This window comes from Eretmochelys imbricata, chromosome 6 (assembly GCF_965152235.1).
Source record: "Eretmochelys imbricata isolate rEreImb1 chromosome 6, rEreImb1.hap1, whole genome shotgun sequence".
NCBI classification, from domain to species: domain Eukaryota; kingdom Metazoa; phylum Chordata; order Testudines; family Cheloniidae; genus Eretmochelys; species Eretmochelys imbricata.
The window spans coordinates 99,832,054-99,852,967 of NC_135577.1; the positions used below are offsets into that span (position 1 = coordinate 99,832,054).

The 20,914-nt window shown below is 40.5% G+C and overlaps 1 protein-coding gene across 3 annotated transcripts in view; it reads right to left on the reverse strand.

Annotated features, from left to right (window-relative positions):
* EML5 (EMAP like 5) overlaps positions 1–20,914 on the reverse strand; it is a 284,671-nt gene that overhangs the window by 26,692 nt on the left and 237,065 nt on the right. For 2 of the 3 annotated variants that reach the window (XM_077819239.1, XM_077819240.1), the window contains 2 exons: positions 6,474–6,552; positions 4,903–5,032 (listed from right to left, as the gene is read on the reverse strand). In XM_077819239.1, the coding sequence (XP_077675365.1) occupies positions 4,903–5,032; positions 6,474–6,552 (209 nt within the window). Of the gene's footprint in view, positions 1–4,902; positions 5,033–6,473; positions 6,553–17,181; positions 17,191–20,914 lie in introns of all 3 variants that reach the window. The other variant, XM_077819241.1, reaches the window with a different exon arrangement.

Below are 20,914 nucleotides of genomic sequence, written 5' to 3' on the forward strand. Positions count from 1 at the left end.
ACTGGCAATGAGCATTTGTAAGGATGCGGCAGAATAAATTTTCCCAAACAAGTCCAATCTTTTAGAGTCCCTGTCCTTTGGTGTCAACTTATCTCTCCCCCATCTTAACCTCTCATTAGCTGCTCTTACAACAAGAGACTTAGGCGCTGTATGTGAGTAGAAGCACCCAAAAAACTATTCACAAGCATGTGGTATCTTTTATTTGCATGCTTCATTGTGGGTGTAAGGAAGCTGGGTGTTAGGATCTTTGCCGGTTCCAAGATTGCTTCATTTATGGAGAAAGTCACTCTCCCTGGAGCTGAGGATTGGAGAATATCCATCAATTTATGGGTGTTCTCCTGAGAAAACTTGGCCTGAATACCCAAGGCTGAACGATTTAAAATCCTCAGGTACAGGGGAGGAAAAATCATAGAATCATAGAATATCAGGGTTGGAAGGGACCTCAGGAGGTCATCTAGTCCAACCCCCTGCTCAAAGCAGGACCAATCCCAACTAAATCATCCCAGCCAGGGCTTTGTCAAGCCTGACCTTAAAAACCTCTAAGGAAGGAGATTCCACCACCTCTCTAGGTAACGCATTCTAGTGTTTCACCACCCTCCTAGTGAAAAAGTTTTTCCTAATATCCAACCTAAACCTCCCCCACTGCAACTTGAGACCATTACTCCTCGTTCTGTCATCTGCTACCACTGAGAACAGTCTAGATTCATCCTCTTTGGAACCCCCTTTCAGGTAGCTGAAAGCAGCTATCAAATCCCCCCTCATTCTTCTCTTCCGCAGACTAAACAATCCCAGTTCCCTCTGCCTCTCCTCGTAAGTCATGTGTTCCAGTCCCCTAATCATTTTTGTTGCCCTCTGCTGGACGTTTTCCAATTTTTCCACATCCTTCTTGTAGTGTGGGACCCAAAACTGGACACAGTACTCCCGATGAGGCCTCACCAATGTCAAATAGAGGGGAATGATCACGTCCCTCGATCTGCTGGCAATGCCCCTACTTATACATCCCAAAATGCCATTGGCCTTCTTGGCAACAAGGGCACACTGTTGACTCATATCCAGCTTCTCGTCCACTGTCACCCCTTAGGTCCTTTTCTGCAGAACTGCTGCCTAGCCATTCGGTCCCTAGTCTGTAGCGGTGCATGGGATTCTTCCGTCCTAAGTGCAGGACTCTGCACTTGTCCTTGTTGAACCTCATCAGATTTCTTTTGTCCCAATCCTCTGATTTGTCTAGGGCCCTCTGTATCCTATCCCTACCCTCCAGCATATCTACCTCTCCTCCCAGTTTAGTGTCATCTGAAAACTTGCTGAGGGTGCAAACCACACCATCCTCCAGATCATTTATGAAGATATTGAACAAAACCGGCCCCCGGACCGACCCTTGGGGCACTCCACTTGATACTGGTTGCCAACTAGACATCGAGCCATTGATCACTACCTGTTGAGCCTGACAATCTAGCCAGCTTTCTATCCACCTTATTGTCCATTCATCCAGCCCATACTTCTTTAACTTACTGGCAAGAATATTGTGGGAGACCGTGTCAAAAGCTTTGCTAAAGTCAAGGAACAACACGTCCACTGCTTTCCCCTCATCCACAGAGCCCGTTATCTCGTCATAGAAGGCAACTAGATTAGTCAGGCATGACTTGCCCTGGGTGAATCCATGCTGACTGTTCCTGATCACTTTCCTCTCCTCTAAGTGCTTCAGAATTGATTCCTTGAGGACCTGCTCCATGATTTTTCCAGGGATTGAGGTGAGGCTGACTGGCCTGTAGTTCCCAGGATCCTCCTTCTTCCCTTTTTTAAAGATGGGCACTACATTAGCCTTTTTCCAGTCGTCCAGGACCTCCCCCGATCGCCATGAGTTTTCAAAGATAATGCAATCACATCCGCCAACTCCTTTAGCACTCTTGGATGCAGTGCATCCGGCCCCATGGACTTGTGCTTGTCCAGCTTTTCTAAATAGTCCCGAACCACTTCTTTCTTCACAGAGGGCTGGTCACCTCCTCCCCATGCTGTGCTGTCCAGTGCAGCAGTCTGGGAGCTGACCTTGTTCGTGAAGATAGAGGCAAAAAAAGCATTGAGTACATTAGCTTTTTCCACATCCTCTGTCATTAGGTTGCCGCCCTCATTCTCTAAGGGGCCCACACTTTCCTTGACTTTCTTCTTGTTGCTAACATACCTGAAGAAACCCTTCTTGTTACTCTTAACATCTCTTGTTAGCTGCACCTCCAGGTGTGATCTGGCCTTCCTGATTTCACTCCTGCATGCCCAAGCAATATTTTTATACTCTTCCCTGGTCATTTGTCCAATCTTCTACTTCTTGTAAGCTTCTTTTTTGTGTTTAAGATCAGCAAGGATTTCACTGTTAAGCCAAGCTGGTCGCCTGCCATATTTACTATTCTTTCTACACATCGGGATGGTTTGTCCCTGTAACCTCAATAAGGATTGTTTAAAATACAGCCAGCTGTCCTGGACTCCTTTCCCCCTCCTGTTATTCTCCCAGGGGATCCTGCCCATCAGTTCCCTGAGGTTGTCAAAATCTGCTTTTCTGAAGTCCAGGGTCCGTATTCTGCTGCTCTCCTTTCTTCCTTGTGTCAGGATCCTGAACTCGACCATCTCATGGTCACTGCCTCCCAGGTTCCCACCCACTTTTGCTTCCCCTACTAATTCTTCTCAGTTTGTGAGCAGCAGGTCAAGAAGAGCTCTGCCCCTAGTTGGTTCCTCCAGCACTTGCACCAGGAAATTGTCCCCTACACTTTCCAAAAACTTCCTGGATTGTCTGTGCACCGCTGTATTGTTCTCCCAGCAGATATCAGGGTGATTGAAGTCTCCCATGAGAACCAGGGCCTGCGATCTAGTAACTTACGTTAGTTGCCAGAAGAAAGCCTCATCCATCTCATCCCCCTGGTCCGGTGGTCTACAGCAGACTCCCACCATGACATCACCATTGTTGCTCACGCTTCTAAACTTAATCCAGAGACTCTCAGGTTTTTCTGCAGTTTCATACTGGAGCTCTGAGCAGTCATACTGCTCTCTTACACACAATGCAACTCCCCCACCTTTTCTGCCCTGCCTGTCCTTCATGAAAAGTTTATATCCATCCATGACAGTACTCCAGTCATGTGAGTTATCCCACCCAGTCTCTGTTATTCCAATCACATCATAATTCCTTGACTGTGCCAGGACTTCCAGTTCTCCCTGGTACCATAAAGTTGTCTGGCAACGAAGAAGGAGGAGGAAGCAGAGCCCATGGAATCTCCTGTGGCACCTGTAACAATGGTTCAGGCTGAACCAGCAATTCTGGAGCAACTACTGTCTGTGGCTATAGTGATGGAGGTTCAGGAAGAGAGGCTACTGGAGGAATAGGTGACCTCGTTCTGGACTGAGCAATATCGCAAGGAGGCCACTGTGGGTAGGGTTACAGCATTGGTGGCCAGTAAGATCTGGGTCACAGACTTCTATCTCTATTAAGGGATGACCCTGGAGATGACAGATATACTGACTATGCATTTGCAGAGAAGAAGTGGAGCTTTTCTTATACTAAGCAAAAGATATGATAAGATGCATGTTTTTCTAGGATATTGTAATGCTTCTGGTACACTATTGACCTAAGAATAGTGCTTCCCAAATTCAAACCACCAGGCAAATTGCCTGTATTGTCAAAACACAGATCATGATAGGGAATAATAAGCCCTTTGAAAGTCTAAGTCTATCGTTTAACAGTAATACTTGGGGTAGTTGGTGAACTAACATACATAGTATGGGAGGACTGAGACGTGAAATGCTAGTTTAACAAATGAAGACATAAAAATAGTCCCAATAATGTTTTTAAAATCTCTTTCAAACATTTCTAAAACAGTTTTTCCGTAACATATACCGAAAACATGAAACTGTTATGCGGGTCAAAGGTTTTATTTGCACGTGTTTTGGATGATCTGTGTAACTAAGTAACGTGGCCACTCAAAAGCATTCACTTGCTCATGTCATATTTAACAAAAGCCAACGAAAATCATAGCAAATGCATTTCTATACTGTCTTTACTTTATTCATTTTTTTAATTTTGAGGGGCAGAGAGATGAATTCAAAGGTCCCACAGAAGTTTTCACTGTACATTTTATTATATATCACGTGTGTTTCAGGCACATTCTGTACACATTCCAACTGGCTGTCATTTTGGATTACTTTAAGAGAAAATTGCTTGCAGCAATGCTGAAATTTTAAATGTATTAAATTCAAACTAAAATGAAACATTTTAGGTCTCATGAGCAATTATCAAAACTTGCTCTGTGCTAGTTCCTGCAGCTGGAACAGAAAAATTGAGACTTTAATTTTAGTTTTGAAATTCCTCTTTGACTACAGACCTAACCCAAAATAGTGTATTAAAAGTAAAGCTTAGGAAAATTTGAACAGTAGCAGCACACGTCATCCCTTTTGATAGGAGAGAACCTAAGATGGCAACCATAACCTGGAAGGTTCAACAGGACACTGTGATATGTCTCACAGCATCACAGTGACAAAACTGCAACGCCTCCTAAATTACAGATTCTTTGGCAGTATATTGCTGTCAGCTGAGAATGTGAAGACAATTACTTTTTGAACACACATGATGCTGGTACATGGAGAGGGAGTACTACTGAGTTACGAAAATTGGTATTGAAATAACTGGATTCTTATACCTCCCTCCAAATATTATCCTCACAGGGATTTATTCAGATCTTTTTTTTACTACATAGCATGAATAATACAGATCACACACTCTCTGACAGCATTTTAGCTAGATTTTCTTCCGTAAATCATTATTTTGCAATTTTTCCAGACAGCACTAAGATTTTAAGTATACTGGTTATCACATGGGTGTTGCCTGTACACATGAGCAGAGAAATTTTCCGAAGTAGTTTTTCCTACCTGTTGCCACGTTATACAGAATCCCAACAGATGCAGTATGATAAATTATATCAGCCCCATCATTCAGATAGTGAACATTGTTCCTGCAGTCCTTGCCTCGGTATCCAAATACCAGCTCCAACACTAGATCCTAAGAAAACAGATTTAAGTCTATTAAATACTTTAAAACTTCTTTATGAATAAAGATTTCCTAGTGCTTTATTTTTTAAACATGTGTACTTGCCTATATTCACAGGAAAAATGAATTTTTAATGATGGCCAAAAACATCTGAGACTAATCTGCTGCCTACTACACCAGTATATCATATTTTCCCCGTATCTCATGCTATACCTTTTGATGGATGTTAATGGAAACAAATTTTTCACAAAAGATAGTATACACAGCCTCATCCGGCAAAAATAATACAACTCTTGATATACAAGATGCTAGGACACAAGTATGAATAGTATTCTTCACCAGTTTCATATTCCCATAGTCTACCTGATGTTGACCTTGGAGGACTAGGAGAATTGGAATGCTGAAATTCGTGCCTAAAAATTCCCAAAGAGTCATGGCAAAATACTACATAGTATGCCAAATATTTTCTTTAATATTAATTAATAATCTATATTTCTAATATGGTGAGAATATTATTTAATATTTATATTACAATAGCATTCAGATGCCTAATGATGATCAGGGTCCTACTGTGCTTGACAATGACACAGATGAAGACACACTCCTAAATTTAAAGCACTTACAATTTAAGCAAACAAGTCACATCTGAAAAGGTGAAGGGATGGGGTACAGTCAAACATAGAATTAAAAAAAAAACAAAAGTCATATGCACTGGGGTGGGGGGAGAGAAAGAGAGAGAAAATATTAATTAAGGCCCCAAATCCTACAATCAGATCTAACTGCAGGATTGGGGTCTAATGCTACCTAACCCTAAAAGCATCATTAATTGGCCATTACTTACAAGCTTCAGAAGAGATTTATTTTGAATTTGAGTTTTAAAGGAGAAGATGGTAGTGAAGAGTTCAGGTGAATTTACAGATGGGTTCAGGGAGGGTATTTCATGCATAAAGGGGAGAGATAAATTTACTGTATTCCTCTGAATAAATTTCAGAATTAAAGGTAATTTGTTTATCTGGTTTAGTAACCTACTGGTAATACAATGCATGGCCACATGGAAAAATCAGAGTTCTGGCCAAGTGTGATATTATACTGATACCCTACACTCACCCAAGAGGGACTCCATACCACATAGGCTGAATGTGCTGTTTCTGTAACTGATAGACTCTGAAGAAAGCTGTGGCTCAGACACATTTGTGGGGTGGGGTGACAATGGACCTTTCAGGGATCAAAAGAAAAATGAAAGATAAAAGATCCTAAAGGATTCCCTCCCAAAAAAAGAAATTTGCTGCTGTATACATACACGCTATTAACTATTTCTCTCTTTATACTAACTTTACCATATACAACCATTCACTTTATTGATAAGCAAATCATTTTTTTGGACAAAATAGTAAAAAAAATGGGATTAAGGGAATGTTAAAATAGAAAAAAAGATGTCTGTGGTTTTCCTTACCTCTATCGGTCTCTTTTTTTTGCCAACGTTATTTGTCTGAAGTTTTTCAGGCTGTGGCAGTGCCCTACTAACTGGTGGTCTGAAATAGAGAACTGTGAATAAGAAAAGGCTGTCTGTCACCTATTCTGTACTAGAAGAGTATAGTCTAATCTGTTATCTGGATAGGGAAAACTGTTAAATCACTATGTTGCTTAAATTGTCATAAAGAAAAAAGACCACTGTGAAAAGAATAGCCGTCTCTGATTGCAGAAGTGTCACAATTTATATTGATCAACTTGGTAAGTTTTTGACAATTCTGAAAGTATCTATTAGGTCAATTCAAAGTCTTATTTTCCAATAAGAATGAGCCAAACATTCTTAACTTCTAACAGCATATTCTTTCTCCATGTACTTCCCTTTCAATGCAATAATTATTGTTGGATGACCCACAAAAGTTTAGAGGCTTGCCTGAACTATCTAAACTCATTTAAGGTTGTCCCACCCTTTCCCTCAACTTCAAACAGACCCCAGTTATCTCCCCGCCTCCTTTCCTACATTCCTTCAATAGACCCTAGATACCCACATCTCTTCCTACAACTGTAAAAGTCTCTGCTGAGCCCTGGGCACCTCTGATACAGTTCAGGTCAGTTCTTGATTGAATAAATAGAAATTAGAGATAGAAAAGACCTATTAACATCCAGCCCATCTCCTTGCAAATGCATGTTTGCTTTTATATCCTTACAGTATATGTTCTAGTGTTCTGGTTAGTCTAGTTTTAAGTTGTTCAAGCAATGTGCTTCCATCATTTCACTAGGAAAATAATAATTTGATCAAAATTTGTTTGCTTATCTTTTTAAATAGTTGTAATATTTATATATTGTAGATAACATATATGGTTTCAGTCACACAGGATAGTTATACATATATTTAAAAACTCAGGAAAATAAATATATTTTATTGACCAAATTTATGTAAGTATTGCTAGCAAATTTGCAAGAGCAATAGTAGCTGATTCTAGATAAAATGTTCAGTTGTTAAAAAAAATCTTTTAAACTAAACTATCAGAAAAAGTAGTATTCATTCAAAATTGGGGATTTAACAAGTCTTTGTGAAGTCTAAATTATTTAACTCAGCTGAGTTTGTAAGAGAGTTAGTTATCCATCATTCCTTGTTGTTGAAAGGAAAAACTACAATAGATCATAACTCTTGGAGACAATGCCCACAGAACATGACTGGCAGGAAACTTGTAATTTGAGTATTTTGCAGGCAGCAATCCTATCTAGGATACAGATCACAAAAGGTGCCCACTGATTGGGGCATGGAACATACTAGTTTTTCTACCAGCTTGTTTTTCAAGTGAAAGCTAGAAAAAGATTAAGGAATGCAAATATGTATCTTCAACTCTGTTGGGAAGGTTGGTGGCTGGAAAGCTATTACAGTTTTTACTCTCAGAAACTCATAATACAGTATTTTTTCTTCCCTAAAGGCATCAGCAGCATTAGAATCTCTTGCTACTGTGAGCTGATGGTGGGGACAGAGGAGGGAGAGGGACAGCTGTTGACCACACCCCCTTGGACCTAGCACTGTGGCCCCAGTGTCCTATGTTTCTCTCTGTGGCCATGATATGGAGCAGGAGCCTCCCAACTTCTGAGTGCAGGGATAAAGAGACAGAGGCAGGCTGGGTCAGTATCCCCGCTCAATCACCTCTTAGACTTTGCACAAGGTGCCATCAGTCCACAAGGTTTTTGTTGGCAGTTCCTTCCTTTTCTATAAATTTTCAAAACCTTTATCTAGTTCCCTAATTTCAGCTATTATTTCTATACTAATAGCTCCCAAATCTACCTATCTATCCCTAACCTCCAACCCTCTGACATTCTTGCATCTCCAACTTTCCTCAAACATCTCCTCCTGCTCTTGTACTTAATATATTCAGACTAAACTTCCCAACTTTCCTAACCCCTTTCCATGTCCTCCCTTCTCTACTGGTGATGATACCTATACTTTACTTTCCCAGGCTTGGAAGATTGCTGTGAAGTTTCACTCTTCTCTCTCCTTCTCTCCCATATTTGGGTTTTTCTTTAATTCATGTTAATTCTTTCTCTGTTGTATTATTTTAAAAAATTATATTGCTGTTGTCTTACTGTTTTGTACATGGCAAGCTCTCTGATAATGAACACTTTCACCTGATATTTGTAAAGTACCTTATATATTTACAACACTAATACAATAATATAATCACTAAACATGATAACGCATATTACACAAGACTGCTGTATTTTTTATTTTACTATCCAATTAAACCACAAAAGTCCCTGGCAATTCATGCAATTTTTACCCATTTTAGACATGTTAGCACTAGGATATAATTCATCTTCACAAAATAACAGATATTCTTTAACGAATTTATGCTTTTTCAGGGATAAATCAATGTTTTACTGTGAGAAAAAAAATCTTTTAATCACTTTTGTTCTACACTCTTTTCATAGATGTACAATTTCCATTTAGGCACAAAAGCAATCAATATCTTGCATGCAAAATAGATGTCTCTCCAGGTCCACATTAGACCCTTCAGAATTATGCCTTTGACCAAACCCCAAACACGTGTCTCATCATTAGGATGTATAATGGATTATATTATTTGTTTATTGGAATATTATGAAAACATATAAATCAATCAAGATGTAAATATATTTAAAATATACAACATAAATAAAACCATTGGAAATATTACATTGTTATAGATACAAATTATATTGCCACTAAATTCCTGTCAGAGAAATAGTCATTTAGGGTGGGATTTTCAAAAGCATCTAAATTATATAGGAACACAGATCCCACCCTTAGTTGTTTAGTCAGCTGCTTCCAAACAGCCCAGCTCCAATTATATCTGCTGAAAAAAATCAGACAACCTGTACAACTCTTTTAATCGAAAAGATCGCATGTCAATGCCTTCTTTTTTTTTTTTTTTTTTTTAAATAAAACAGCCTTAGTTTTCAGTTGTAAATAGTTAACTAACATTATTATTCTGGAAATAGCTACACTGACCTCTAAAATATTATCCATTTCAGATTTATTGGCTGTACATGTCTGAAAAACATTAGATGATATTTAATAACTTCTAGTCCTAAAAATCTCTGAAGTGAGATAGTAAAATGTTATCCAGCTTTACACCCAATTCTTTACTTTATGTGATCAAGAGTCCCTGAAGAAGAGAGGTGATTAAAAATTAAATTGAAAACAAGTTTGATAGCACAATACTATATTATTTCAGGGGTAAGAACTGCATTCACTATATGAATGGAAAGAATTGACATCTTAAAACCAGTATGATAAATGATACTGAGAGTACTTAATCAAGATTTTACTACCTGCAGATTATTCACTGGAATTATAATTAAGGTACTGTATTTCCTTTGATATCTCCATAACCTTCTAGGCACTTGTACAGATATTTATTAGTAATTACGGATTACATATAAATAAGTTCATTCATTTCAATGTCACACCTTAAAGATGTATTATAAACTAAATATCATTAATCTACTTTCCTGTTTGCTTAGATAAAATGAATATGGCTGACTATTCTATCATCAGAATAAAAGTACCTTTCTCCTTTTAAAAAGGATAAGTATGAATGATGTCAGAGTTCTGTAAATTAGAAGACTACTTACCAGCAATTCTTGTTAGTTGTAGTAACCTTGTCTACCATCCTATCATGTTGGATTAAAGGACAGACGCATTATGGTGCCACCTACTGGAAGCAGGGATGCAAAGAGTTTTGAAACCCCATACCTGACTACACAGCTTTAGCCAGAAAATGCTCCCACCAGTTAAAAAAACTTCCACAGCCATAGAAAAGGACACAGTATACAAACCAGTGAGAGAGATGATAAACAAGCACCAGAGCAGAGAATGGAGGGATGCAGGGAGAGAGAACAGAAGACTCCGATAAACAGAATTACTGTTAAGTAATTTTCTGTTGTTATATGCCTGTCTTCTCCAATCCTACATCAGTGGATAGAATGACAGAAATGTAGCAAGTAGTAAACCCAGGAAGCTGGGCTACCATATTGTTCTGCTAGCAGGACCCTTTGTCCAAAAGAGACTATCTGAGAAGCAGAGAGGCCTAGCTAATAGCGACATAAAAAAAGGAATAGAGACAACCATGTTGCCACATCATACACTTGGGAAATGACTGCTCCAGCAATCACTGACCAAGACGTGAAGACTTCCCTTGCCAAATGTCATCTGACAAACTCAGGACAAGGCTGCCAGTCCGGGCATAATCTGTGAGAATGCAGGCTTGGACCTACCTAACAAAAGTGACTTCAGATGCAGCCTTGCCCTTGTTACAACCCTCAAAACAGTTGTTTTGGCTTTCTAAACTCATGAGAATGAGAATTTCGTTTTTGAAATGTTCAACAAATGAAACTTCTTCTCATAGGGGCTGGGATGCAATACTGGATTTGGAGGGAGCAAGAAGAATAATGGCTGATTTTTCTTCATAGGGAATTCCATCTTGGGAACAAAGGAAGGCTGAAAAAATCTTTCTGGTAAGAACGGGCAAATATGAGAGAGAGAGAGAGAGAGAGAGAGATCAACTTGTACATCTAGCTGAGATCACTGCAATAAGGAACACCATTTTAAAGAAAAGAAGTCTGCCTTAAGGCCCAGATGAGGGTTGAATCAGAGCTTGCAAGATGAGGAGCAAGTTTTACTGAAGGATCACAGGATTAATCACTGGTTTGAGATCTTACTTGAGTACCAATAGAAAAAAATCCCAAAGATCCTGGAGCAAGAAAAGTAGGAAACAGGATAGCCCTCTGATGTCAAACCAGGCCAGGAAGACTTTTCAGACCTAAGAGTAAGAAAAAGAAGCACCTTTTCCACCCTCCAGACAGTGCCATGTCAGCAGAGAAACCTTCTTTTCAGAAGTGGCTCCCTTCAACTTAAATGCAGTCAGCCTAAGGTGGAAGTGGTTGCAGAGCACAGAGTCATGAAGGGACCAGGTCAACAATTACAACTGTTTCATCCTGCCTGGCTTTCCTCAGTACCTTGAGTAGCAGAGCAAGCAGCATCTCAATACAACTCTTCAACTCTATGCGAGGCATCACAAAAACGGTGAGGGACTGGGATAAGAGAACTGAATCAGAAATGACTGACAGACATCAAGATAAACCAGTCCAAGGTGAGGCACTCTTCACTCTGGAAAATGGCATCAAAAGTCCAGGGAAGCAAGGTTCCATTTTCCCAGAACAGTTTGTAATTAAGTCTGCCTAGAAGGCTGTTGTTATGGACCTCCAGATATAGTGGTTTCAAGGACAGAAGAAGGGTTCTTAGAGGCATCATTTCCAAAACTAGGGGCTGTATTGCAAGCACTTCCCTAGCAGCTGGCAGAAGCCACTGCTGTTTGATTGTTACAGCAGACAAAGATGTGGGAAATCAGGACTAGAAGCTACCAAATTAGGAGAGTAAGGCAGGAGGCCCAGAGTTCTAGGAGCCTTCTACTCCACCCAGAATACCCCCCAGACCAGGATCATGGGCTGATGGTTTGCCCAGATGCACCATCCCAACCCAAGAGACACATGTCAATGGTGATAAAGAGGTAGGGGATGGATGGAGGAAAGAAAGGGTGGATGGAGAAAATCACCAATTCAAAGAAGGATGAATCAGCACAGGGAAGAAAGGGAGTGCCACATGGGCCAAGGCCAAAGATTCAGTCACATCTACAGAACTAAGTCCACACAGGCTACAAAGCAAGCCCAGTATCCCATGGATGCTCCTAACTGAGGAAGGGGAGATGCTCTGACTGGCAACAGCATGTTCAGTAAGGACTGAAGCCTTTAATAGGACATGAGAGCCTTCCACAGATAGCTATTTAGGACTACACCCAGATGAACAACTTACTGGAAAGGGGTTAGGTGGAATTTGTCCCAGGGAAGTTGGCATCCAGTACCAGCAAGATTTGGAAGCTGAAAAAAGTACAAATGGCAGGGTGCTAAACACAGGAAGTGACTGTTTCTGAGGGTGAAAGGTAGAAGACTCCAATGAGCTGAAAAGATATGAATATGCAGATATGGGCTCTGAACTGCTATCAAGCAGAGATGGTCACTTGGGAAGTGACTATAGAACTGACCTGGAAGTTTCCATCCAGAATCTCTGCTGTTATTTAACAGCCATAAAACAAGGAAGGACTGGCACCCTTCATAGTTTTTGTGCATAAGAAATAACCAGGAGCAGAATTCCTAGCCAAAATTCCTCTGCAGGGACAGATAGATCTATTACAACAGAGATCCTGGAGTCGCATTACCTTTCAGTGCCTCAGCCTCGCTCTCTCTTGATGGAAACAAGACATCTCTACTTCACAGTTGTGTTGTGTATCCTAACTCATTAACATTACCAAGTTCTCTTAGAACCTCAGAAAGCACAAAATATTATTATATGGACTTCCCCAAGGCTACAAAAGGATATGCCACAGATAAAAGCAGGCAGCTGTACAATGCTCTATACTTGTCCTACTTAATACTAAGGAGGAAAACTTAGGAACAACAAGATATATGACAAATGGAACCTCATTACTGAGGCACAAGTTCAAATATTCTCCCAAGATACATATTCCACATTCTGACTGTGGAAAATACACATTGAAGGTCCCCAGCAGCCTAGAAATGAAGGATCTGGGGGATTCTGAGCAAGAAGCTTGTTCAAATATGATCTCCCTTTCAAGGGAATTATATCTATTCCCTCTGCGCAGTAATAACCTTGTAGGATCAGAACTCAGAGTTATATTTCTCATGACAAGCTGCTAAGTAGTGTGAAGAGGGATCATGGTGCTTCTAAACTGGACTCAAGTTAGAAACAAGGAGGGCAGGGACAGGCAATCTTACAGGAAGAGGTACTGTCTGTACAGAAGGGAGCTAGTATGAGAGTGTGGCTGTACAGTCTATTCTTTGTGAGGCTGGTGCAACACACAATTAGCAGAGACTGAAAGGTAACAGGTAAGGGGTCCTGATGTGTGGTGCAATAAGGGAGACCACAGAAACCAAGAGGAATGATGTAACAGCCAGGCCATTCAGAGCACCTGTGAGAAAAAGTGTGCATCCAAAGAAAATCAGTGAGAGAAAAGAGATGAATCCCAGCCAGAGACTGAGAGAAAGACCAAGTTTCTACGGAACCTATGAACTGCATAGGCTCCCGGGGCAACAGCAGAAAAATGGAAGGAAAACCTGCGACTGGGAAACAAGGGAGAGGAGATAAACCCCTCCCCAAAAATGGAGACACAAAGTTCTGGTTTCTGCACTTACAGCCTGGTAAGGGGAGGCAGAGACTGCAGAGCTGAAGGATTGGGAGTGGGGGTGCTCAACAAACACTTTTTATAAGTAGCTAGGGTCTTGGTTTTACCTCTCAACAGAAAGACCCACATACCATAAATTGCGAAGTAGTCAGTTTCACTCTCATGCTGAAAGAGCATGATCTGGGGTTTGAATTCCTGAATGTAGTGATATGAAACTCAGGGGCTGGATCCTGCAGTCACCAGCTCAATACTTACACCAGATACAGGGAATAACCTGGAGTTTACAGCCAGCACAGATTTTCACCAAGGCTTTAACTGAAGCAGAATATGAAAGATATGAATCTGCCAGAGTGTGGCTTACCAGAGCCAGGACAGGTGGAGAAGCCTCAGGACTAGATCCCCATGGACACTGGAGAGACTGAACCAGAGAACGGCTGAACAGCTGTACATGCTGCTAAAGAGAACAGCTCAATGAGCAGGCAGGACGCTAGAGAAGTTGGTCTCCAGTGGGGAGAATGAGCAGGCCCCCTGGCATCAGACCCCTGAGAGGAGAGAATTGTGCTGTTTGCACAGGGAACAAAGGAGATGTCAGAACCATCTGGGGCCGAGGGAGTGCCAGATGGACAGGGAGAGGCTCCAAGGAGGGCTAAGGAGGCTGAAGTTGGAGCAGCAGAAATTCCTGCAGGAACAGCAGGTGAAAGAGGAAAATCCTGGGGATGGGAAGCACAAGGAGAGCAGTAGGGGGGTCCAACAAGGGAGGAGAGGTGGAAGAAATACCTGCCAAAGCAGGACTTACCAGAAGTGGGATTGGCTTGAAGACCCCAGGTATAGGAGTCCCTGGGCCTTGTGGAGGCAGAGAAGAGGATGATGAACTGCATAAGCTGTGGAGCAGAGCTGCAAGCTGAGGCAGAGTCCTGATACCAGTAAGGCAGGGAGGCAGCATGATAGGCGTATGGGTGCTTCAATCAAGGAAGCCTCTTAGAGATTGAGGAGGGAAAGTCTGTGCCCTCTGGCCACCCCGTAAAACTGATATTTACAATGTCTGGTTGGATTGCCAACCCCAGTTGAGATCACCCCGCCCCCAGGGAGTGATCAGCCACAGAGCCTGGTGCCCTGCCTTCCACCCTCCCTTGGGTTTGAAGAAGAACATTCAAGTTTCTTTCCCTTCTTTGTCTCCTTTCTTCTTTTGTGTCCCTGAAAGACAGAGAAAGAGAGAATGAGAGGAAAAGGGCAGAAGAAAGGAGACAGCAGGAGCGCAGAGTTGAAGCCTCTATGTTTCCCAGTACAGAAGACAAAGAAAATTAAAGGGAGAAAGTTCTGGCTCAAGCTTATGTAGTTATGTGTGGGGTTTCAGAACTTTTTGCCTCCTTCCAGTAGGTGGCATCATAAAATGTTGTCTGTCCCTTAATCCACTGTTGTAGAATGGGAGAAGAGAGAAATGTATCACAGTTTTCAGTTATAAAACAATTTGAGAAGACCATCTAGTATTTAAGTACAATATATAACTCCTTAGCCAAACAACTGATTGGCCTATTTGAATTTGTATGCTACTATACTATAGCATACAGTATGCAAAATAAATGACTTTTGGTCTCAAGAATAGTGTTAAACTTGATTAGTTTGTGCTTAACTGTCTGTCTTTCAAGATATTCAAACAATATAATTGTAAACCAATCTAAAAAAACCTTTAAATGCACTATATTGTTTCACAGCAGTGGAAGCTGAGTGCAAGATAAGAGTAAAGGTATATGTACATATTTTTCATTCAAATATGTTTCAGGGTAACAATCTCGGCATTCGGAAGCAGGCATATGCCAGGCATGGTACAGAACATGGGAGTACATTTTCAAAACACTGTCCTAAGGATGCAAATCTAAAAAAAACCCAGTTTTTCCAGGCTGATTTTTCATTTGGTGTGCAGCTGTGTCACTATTTGCACATGCAATATATAGCGGACATGCATTTGCATGAGGAATATGGCTGCATGCTCAAAAACTGTGCGTACAAAAAGTGGGAGAGGCATGGGAAGCTTTTAGAGGGTTAATTTTCTCTTTGAACACATGTAAGGGAGCTAATACAGGAATTAAGCCCCTGTATCAAAGGGGAACAGACCCGTTCACATAGGTAATTTGTTTTATGCATGAAAATTTAGTCAGTGTTACTACACATCTATATTTTAGTATTCTTTGTTAAAAGAGTATAGAAATGAAATAAATGTATTTATACTATACATAGTTTAAGAACAATTAATCTCCTTTCATCCCACTTGATGTGATTTCAACATTATTGATGCTGGTATGCACATATAGTTCTGCACAATGTTACAATTTGTCTCTCCCTAGGTTTCATTTTAAAGCTATTAACAGATCAAAGTATGGTCTTTTCTGATGTGCCTTTCCTTCCATATCTCCCTTCTCTACCAGTGGAAGATGCCAACAAATCTTTTAGTTTTGAGTTTAGTGGTAAACGAGGCTGAAATACCAGTGGTGGTATCTTTGTTTCTGTGTTAAAATGTAGATATTTTAATCACATTTTTCAGAGAGTAAATGCAGCTGTATGGACAGATGAAGAAATTCACCCTTGTGCTGAATGATACCACTTCCTACATTGAAGGACTCCAGTGGTGCTGGCCCTCTGTACAGGTTGAACCACACCCAGGGAAAAATGAGCTCCAAATAGTTTATGAACTTAAAGAGATTGAAGACAATTTTTTTGTTTACATTTATTCTGGTTGGGATTTTCAAAACCACCTAAGCAATTTAAGTGTCTAATTTCCATTAAAAGTTAATAGCACCCTGAGGTATTTTTTAAAATCTTGCCTGCTGACAATAAGCAGTCAAACTGGGCACCCATACTAAGCCTTGTATGCACAGAGATAAGTGCCAATTTTGTGTGCACAACTGTAGAATTCTTAGTTATCTAGTATTTAACATTTTTATTTTAATACTGGTTAAACAGTGGATTCAATGCTTATAAAGGGTGCTAGACTGACATGGCAAATTCAGTCTCTGTGACCATTTTTTCCTTGATCTCTCTACTGAGACTGCCAAAAAATGCTAAAGGAGTGCAAGTTATGGTGTTTTGTTTTTTTATAACATAGATAGCTGCCCACTAAGAACTGTAATGAACTCCATTCCTACCTCCTCTTATTTCACACTAATTTAGTATTTTTAAAATGTTCACAAATTTAATGAACATGTGGACAATTTTATTGGTAAATACATCCCTAAATATAATGTAGAATATATTGAATAGAACTATAGCTGATGCTATATATGTAATTTAAGAACTGATAAGCAGCATAATGGTATTTTGAAGGTTGCTAGGTAAAGCACAGCATCCTATTAGACTCCAGAATAACATATGGGTTTTTAATGGTAATGAGAGGTGATGGTAAAATATGGACTAGACATCTTAGCAAAATAAAAGCATTACCTGGAACCTCTTTTCAGCAGCACATAAGAAAAAGAGAATAATTACTTATACAAGTTTGGCTCTCAGCAAAATATTTGAAGGGAAGAAAGAAAATCAACTTTTTAAAGTGCTTTTTTTAAAGAGCAGAAGAGAAATTGTGTCTATAATAAGGGGTTTATTCACCTCTCCATGGGTCATACACAACCACTGATTTTTGCACAAAACTACCACTGACTTAAATTAAAGTTCTGCACAACCAGTGGAGCGTGAATGTGATCCTGTAAGAATAACTCCCAATATAAGCAAGAAGAGGAAATGTGTGTGTACGTGGGTGTAGAGAGAAGTGAGGACCTCTGATGTATGATAAGCATTTAACAGAGTTGATAAGTACAACATCTGAATCATTCAATCTAAAAAATGACTTGACACTGGTAATTTCTCTAAATAAGGAGACAGATAGGATAGATTCAAGTCACTAATAAAAGCAGATATAACACCTGTACAAAGTTACACAACAAAAGATATTAGATTATACTGGAATGCAATTGTCTAAGCTCACCAAACTGCAGGCATGTGGTACAGTCAATGATAAACTGTACAGTAATGTTTCCTAGTTATCCTCAGCATGCTGATAGGTTACTAATGATAAAGCCTGTTAATTTGTCAGAGAATAGGAATATGCATTTTATATGGTTGTATGATTTTTCTCAATAATGAATACATGAAACAGAACCCTATAACCAGAGTGCTTGGGTTTGCTCTGGTTACTGTTCAATAACTGCACTATGAATATGCACATTTTCCACTCTGGATAGCAACTATAATCTTTCTGCTCTGACTTGCTTTTGTTATAAGAATTTTCAAGCTGTTTGGCAAAGATGCTAGCTCAGTTATCACTCCTTGCAGATGAAATAGAAGTAATTTAGAATTTGCTTAAATGAGAAGGAAGCGCAAAGCAAAGAGGGTTATTAACCTGCTAAAGGAAAATAAAGTTGAAAAAATGCATTCAACTCCTTTCCATTTTCCCTCTCCTCCCAACTTAAGCCTCAGATCAGCAAGGCTCTGGTTTTCAGAATATCTGTTTTTGCGTTGTTTCTTTACAATGTGAACATTTCAGCCCCTCTCCCAATTCAATTTCTAAAAGTTCTTGAGCAGAGTTTCTAATCAACAGACTCAATGCTTCATTGTTTGTTCTGTTAGAGGGGCAAGTCACAGCTAGATCTCTATCACTAGAGTGCCAAATACATCTGGATATATTCCAGGAGCAGGTATGACCCAGCATCATTGACAGGCACTCTTCTCCTGGACTGGAATCAGGCATTCCTTTATGATTTTCCCCTGATTCTGTTGATCCAGAAGTTAATTAAGAAAGTCAGATGGGATGAAAGCAAAATGCTGTGGATAATCCTGGCCCAAGCCTGGAAGTTTTGGTTCTCAAATCCTCTGGAACTTGAAACCACAGTTTACTAGATTTCTTGTCTCAGGATTGGGGCAAGATTCTCCATCCAGATTAAAATTCTCTGCAGGCTGACAGCTTGGCTTCTAGACCGATAGGAGCCCAAGTCAAGAGAGTATTTTTCTGAGGTCCAAAACATCCTATTGTAAACCAAGAAGGCTTCAACTAGACACATCTACCCAGTGTAGTGGTATAATAGTTCCAAATCTGGACAGATCAACAGGGAGTAGATTTGAGATGGTCCTCTGTCATTTTTCTCTTTGAATACTCAGTACTTCTTTATCTACCAGAGTCCACACGGCTGCCACCTCAGATTTCTACGCTTGTGTGTGGGTTGGCAATCTGCTCATCATACAGTAACACATTTCTGAAAATGTTTTCCAAGTATTTTCTCTGGCACATGAATCAGATGTACCACAGTATCTCAGTCTTGTTTTCATAAAGTGCTGTTTGAACCTTGTCAAACTGTTCTGTGTGCCATCTGTCTGTGAAAAGGGCATTGATTATAGCCACACCATGATCCCTTATTTAGGAAGATACAAGGTTGATGCTCCCTGCACTGTGTTCCATAAGAATAAGGTGCTCCTGTATCTTCACTCCAACTTCCTGTGTAAAGTGATCTTTGATTTCCATTTCAACTGGGACAGAAACCTGTGCATTTTCACCCTCCTCTGGTATTATGCACATCCAGGGAGATAAGGATCCATATTTGAGATGTCCAGAAGGCCTTAAGTTATTATATATATAAGCCAAAATTATCTGCAAGTTCCCCTGACTTTTGAGGCATGTAATAAAACCAGGTTCAACCCATCTTGGTTTCCAGGCTGTCCAGATGGATCAGATTAGGTATACAACACTGTTATGACATGACAGATATTCAGCCACATGGAGATATCAGAGGACACTCAACTAAGTCTAAGGCAGCTTCTATGACATGTCTTTGCACTGTATCCATCACTGAAATACTCAGGGCTGTTGCTGGAACTCTATTTTTTCATCATCATTCCTTCACCTTGGTTTTGACATGTCAATCCCAATTTGAGAGAACAATCTTGTCATCATCTTTAACTAATACACCTCAAACCCACAGTGCTAGGATCAGTCTACCTTGCACAGTGAAGTATCTGTTGCCTCAGTTTCCCCCTTCTTGGGCTCATCAATAAATGCATATGAACTCATGCTCCAAGTAACACCCCCTTTTTGGAGTCTAATTTATTAACATCACATAACAGTTCAATGTCAAATCATATCTTCCAGACCTCTTCCCCAGGCTGTATGGTTCCTTCTCAAATCCAGCTCTTTTCCTGATGAGGCTTCTTCTCTTGCTCCCTGGCAAGTGTCTTCTGTCTCACTTATGCAGACGCCTTTCCTATATCTTTTCTTTGACCCTGAGTCTCTTCTCTGTCAGAACGTGCTTCTTCCACCTCTGGGCTGCCACCATATTACCCTTGGTAACTTGATTCTGCTGCAGGTCAGAGCCTTGAAACCAGGCATGGGAACATGCTTGTGCACCCAAAGCACTATGTTACACCCATCTCCTTTAAGGTCTCTATATCTTGATAATTTCCCAAGAGTAGGGATCCATATGAGCAATTCACGAAGAAAAAACAGTTACATACTATAACAACTCTCAGATGATTGCCCATGTGGAACCATACTTCCCATCTATCTTCTGGAGTTCTTTGGAGCCTCTAAAGAGATTCCTGAATTAGTAGAAGGAGTTGAATAGTGATTGGGGCCCCTCCACCTTTTATAACATCAAAACTCTGTGCAAGAGAGGGAGGGAGGAAGAAGTAGCATTAATGGAACTGATTTTTAGATAATTCCAAGCTCATGGGCGGGAGCCATGCATCTCCTAACAGGGTACTCTGTCTATGGGAAAGCTCAGAGAACCACAGTTACGACAGTAAGTAATTTTTCTTTTCCTTCCCAAGGTATTTCCCTATTTTCACATCAAAAATGGTTATCTACCTCTCGTAACTGTTGTTCTTCAAGATGTGTTGCTCATGTCCATTCCAAGTAGGTGTGTACATGCTGTATGCACAGTTGCTAGAAGGTTTTTCCCCTACTGGTACCCATTGGGACGGATCAGGCGCCCCTTGGAGTTGCACCTTTATGGCACCCCATAAAAGGCCCTGCTGACCCGCCGCCTCTTCATAGAATATCAGGGTTGGAAGGGACCTCAGGAGATCATCTAGTCCAACCTCCTGCTCAAAGCAGGACCAATCCCCAATTTTTGCCCCAGATCCCAAATGGCCCCCTCAAGGATTGAACTCACAACCCTGGGTTTAGCAGGCC